General features: G+C 32.0%; 1 protein-coding gene across 1 annotated transcript; it reads left to right on the top strand.

Annotated features, from left to right (window-relative positions):
• Positions 1–1,723: 1,723 nt before the first annotated feature.
• LOC145099860 (protein CANDIDATE G-PROTEIN COUPLED RECEPTOR 7-like) lies at positions 1,724–2,389 on the top strand. The gene has a single exon (XM_079037363.1). It carries the CDS (start codon positions 1,724–1,726, stop codon positions 2,387–2,389), a length of 666 nt encoding a protein of 221 aa, XP_078893489.1.
• The last annotated feature ends 1,708 nt before the right edge of the window (positions 2,390–4,097 follow it).

Genomic DNA, 4,097 nt, shown 5'->3' with positions numbered 1-4,097 from the left:
TTTAATGAATGAGATTTTTGTAAGATACATTATGAGAATGATATGATTTTAAATGAAAATTTTGTTTCGAGAATTCACGGTGTTACATAAAGTAGGATGCTAAAGCTATCAATGGAACGAAAGTATAATGTTTATTACACTACTGTTATATTTATTTTTTTCGTATAACAATGTCATTTTCATGATTGATTGTGTTTTTTACACTCTATTCAAACTTATATTGCATTGTACAAAACCATAATTTTATTAAAACTCAACACATACATAATGTATATCGGATATTCAAAATAATGTACTATATATTAAGCTTAAGTAAAAGAGTGTTTGGGATTTCATCTAAAAACTCATTTTTAACTTATTGACTTTGTGAAAAGTCAATAAGTTAAAAAAAGTGTTTGAATATTTATTAAGGTCTTTTAAACAATTTTTGGTTTAGCCTTTGAAATGTAGATTTGAAAAAGTTATAATTTGTGACTTCTTTGAATAAATTATGGCTTATTAGAATAAAAAAAACAAGCAAAAATCAATAAGTTAGCTAAACATTTTTTAACTTATTGACTTTTGCCACTAAAAAGTTAATTCAAACACATTTGTATAATCTTCTTTTTCCACACATTCATAAATCAATAAGTTCTTTTTGGATAAAAGTCATTTTTAATTTTAAAAAAAAATCTCAATCACCCTCTGATTATTATAAACTTATAGATAACTTATATCTTTGTAATTTAATAAAATTTTGTAAATCTTTCATTTTTTATTTATCATCTTAAATTATCAATAATATTTTTGTTTTTTATCCTATGCGTTTTAAACTAGTTTATATATAGAAGAGATAATAAATTACCTTTGATTTTTTAAAGGTAATATATCTTTTCATATACCTTGATTGAAATAGAAAAAGAAGGTTGTCTTTCCATATATATAATCTCTATATATCATGAGATAATTAAGTATCTTTGATTCTTTTAAAAAGGTAATACTCTCTTCATATACCTTGATTCTAGAAAGGTCCCGTGTTTGCATATATATCCATTGAATGAAGATTCCAATTACCTCTCTAACTTCGTTATCCTCCTCACCACACTAAATATGAGGAATTTAGCAAAAGTTCTAACCATTCTCCTACTCTTTTTCGTTTTTGCTACACCATCGATCGCTGAGATCAAATCCGTGAAGATCCGATCCAATGACCGAGGTCAGATCTTCTTTGATTACTTCAAATTCACAAATACGGGTCACCTCTCCATTGCGGTGTCGTCCCTGTCTGTCACCTCGCTGCCGGTCACCTCCAACATATCAAGACCTCATCTTTCACGTTTTGGTTTTTTCCTTCTCTCAGAGCAACTGGAATATCGATTCTTCCGAGAGCAAAGATGGTCGAATATATCATGCGCCCTCGATTCCCAGTTTATCTCACTCCTCTTTACTTTCCAAGATCTCTCCTATCCTCATCAGTCTTCCTTCAACAAATCCTACACCATGACATATCCAAATGCGTACTCACTCTATTTCGCCAACTGCAACCCCTTATCCCATGTGACAATGGACATCCTTACAAAGTTTTAACATGCATAATGACACTACCAAAGATTATTTATCAGCCGGGATAACAAAGCTCCCCGGTTTTTACTACACTTTCTCAATCATTTATGGGTGTTTTCTATGGTTTTGGATCATTGTATGCTGTTTGAACCATAAATCTTTCCACATGGTTCATTTTTTAATGGTTGTATTGCTTGATTTGAAGGAGATGAGCTTGATCTGTGCGGGGGAGGTCCAAGAATCTGTGAAGGTTACAGGTACTCGTTCATATGAATGGGATATCTTATTTTACATATGTCAGTTTCTCACCTCTGCTTTTTTGTACACTGTGATCCTTGTGATCTTGGATGGATTGTCTTTCTTGAAGCCGAAGTCGTCAAAGATAGTTTTAATGATTGTGATCCCACTTCAGGGTTTGGCTACTCTACTTTCTAAAGTGACAGGGGTAACCCGCTGCAAAAGTGACCCTCCGTTTTCGGAATTTGGGTTACAGGTGGTAGAGGCTGTGTTATACGTTGTTGTAATCATCTCCATATGTTCATCTCTTTGCCTGACTGAAAAGGCTAATAGGAATCATTTGGAGAAGTTTGCTCTATGTTCGTGTTTTTCTGTTGTGGTTGGTGTATGCTTGTTCATTAATCTTATATTGGGAGTGGTGAACAATACATGTTACAGTTACCAATGGGAGTCTAATGCGGTGCAGGAAATAATCACCCTTGTGTTCTATATTGTGATGTTCTTCATGTTCAGACCAGCAGAGAATCTTGAATACTTTGTTCGACTTGATAAGGCGTGCGCTGTGAAGGAAGTTGATAAGACGTGCTATGTGAAGGAACTGGGCGTTTGAGATTTTGTATTTTGCAATTTATACTTTTGTTAAGTGTAGGTTTTTCTTTCCTTGCTTTCTTATAGTTATGTTCCTTTTAAAGGTACGTTCTTTTAAAGCGATTAGAACTCATTTTTGAACAAATATTTATGCTTCTTTTAAAATATTTGTTCTTGTTTTTAATCATTGAAAGTATCTTTTGATATAATGACATTACATTGATGGTATTACAAGACTCCATCAAGCCAAGATCATCTAGTGACTATGTTAAGTTCAAAGCATATATCATAACATCAGTCGAGGCGGTTTCTCGCAGATCTTTGGATCATCATAACTTTTATATGCGAGCTTAGTTTTTAATGTTCTTTATATTCCTAGAATCCTCTCGATGAGCTCTACAACTTTCATTAAGTTCTCAAAATCTAATTCTTGCTCTAACAAAAATTCATATTTAGACCGGTTTAAATTGTTAAAGTTCATGCGAAATTTATAACTTCTTCATATGAACTCTGTTCTCGACTGTTTTAATACGAACTCATATTTACAAAATATTCATTTCTTGTTTAGATTTTTTCGGCTAACAATCAACATATTTGAATTTCAATTTTGTGCCCATATTTCTGTACTGAAACTTCGAAAAATCATAACTTCCACATACGGAGTCAAATTTGAACATTCTTTACATGCACACTCTCTGTTTTATTATTACTATGATTTTCGTTTAGATTTATTATGCTAATAAACAACCTATCTAAAATTCGCTTTTTACGACGCACATATTTGTTTCAGTTTAATCGCGAAACTTCGAAGCATAACTTCTTTATACGATGTCGGATTTTAGAGTTCTTTATATGTATGGAATCCTTGAGACATATACTATAACTTTGGTTAAGATTATTTATCCTAAATAATCTTTCGTTTAAAATTCGTTTTATCACTTATTTGTCTAATTCGAATTTGCGAGCGTTGCAATTATCTCCCTCTTATAAGGATTACGTCTTGGAATCATCAGCAAAATAGGGTTTGTATAATGACTCTACACGTTACCTTTCCATCCTATTTAATAATCGTTACTCTTATGTCTTTTCAAATGAGTTTGTGGCTCTTGGACTTCTTAACTATTGGTGGTGCTCAATCTTGTACTTGCTCTTCATTATAAATTTGAACTTCATTGGAGACTCTTGCTCCTTCTAAATTTGATCTTCATCACTTGTGGGCAGTTGGAAGTATAGTAATGGATGGACCATATTGACATTATTATGAATAGATATGATTCTATTAAGAATGAGTTGTCATATGACAAATATGTAAATGTCTCCATAAATGGAGTTGGATATTAAGAATCTATGTAGATTAGAAACTTTTATGCAAGAAGGATGTTCAAAGGAATGTACTTTGAATGTGAGACTTTGATTTCGTGGAATTGTCTTGTAACAATCTCCAATGTTTTGTAATATCATTGACCAAGTCTTTGTGACTTTGGGGCTATGTCATTACAAAAGGATCATTGTGTAAAATGTTATAATCTAACACATAGCAAGAATTTGGTATTCTTACACTTGTCATAAGGATTGTGAATTGTGAAATGAACATCATTGGAAATGTGTTCAATTGATCTATTTCACAAAGTAAGGACCATAGGTAAATGTAGTGTGCATGCTTGGAGCATGGGATGACTACTGTTTCAATTCAAGTATTAAGTTGATTATCCAAAATATTATACAATGAA

This window comes from Lactuca serriola, chromosome 4, assembly GCF_051521515.1.
Source record: "Lactuca serriola cultivar US96UC23 chromosome 4, Lser_US96UC23_V15, whole genome shotgun sequence".
Classification (NCBI taxonomy): domain Eukaryota; kingdom Viridiplantae; phylum Streptophyta; class Magnoliopsida; order Asterales; family Asteraceae; genus Lactuca; species Lactuca serriola.
The sequence above is the reverse complement of the archived record's forward strand: the minus strand, read 5'-3'. Positions and strand labels throughout refer to the sequence as shown.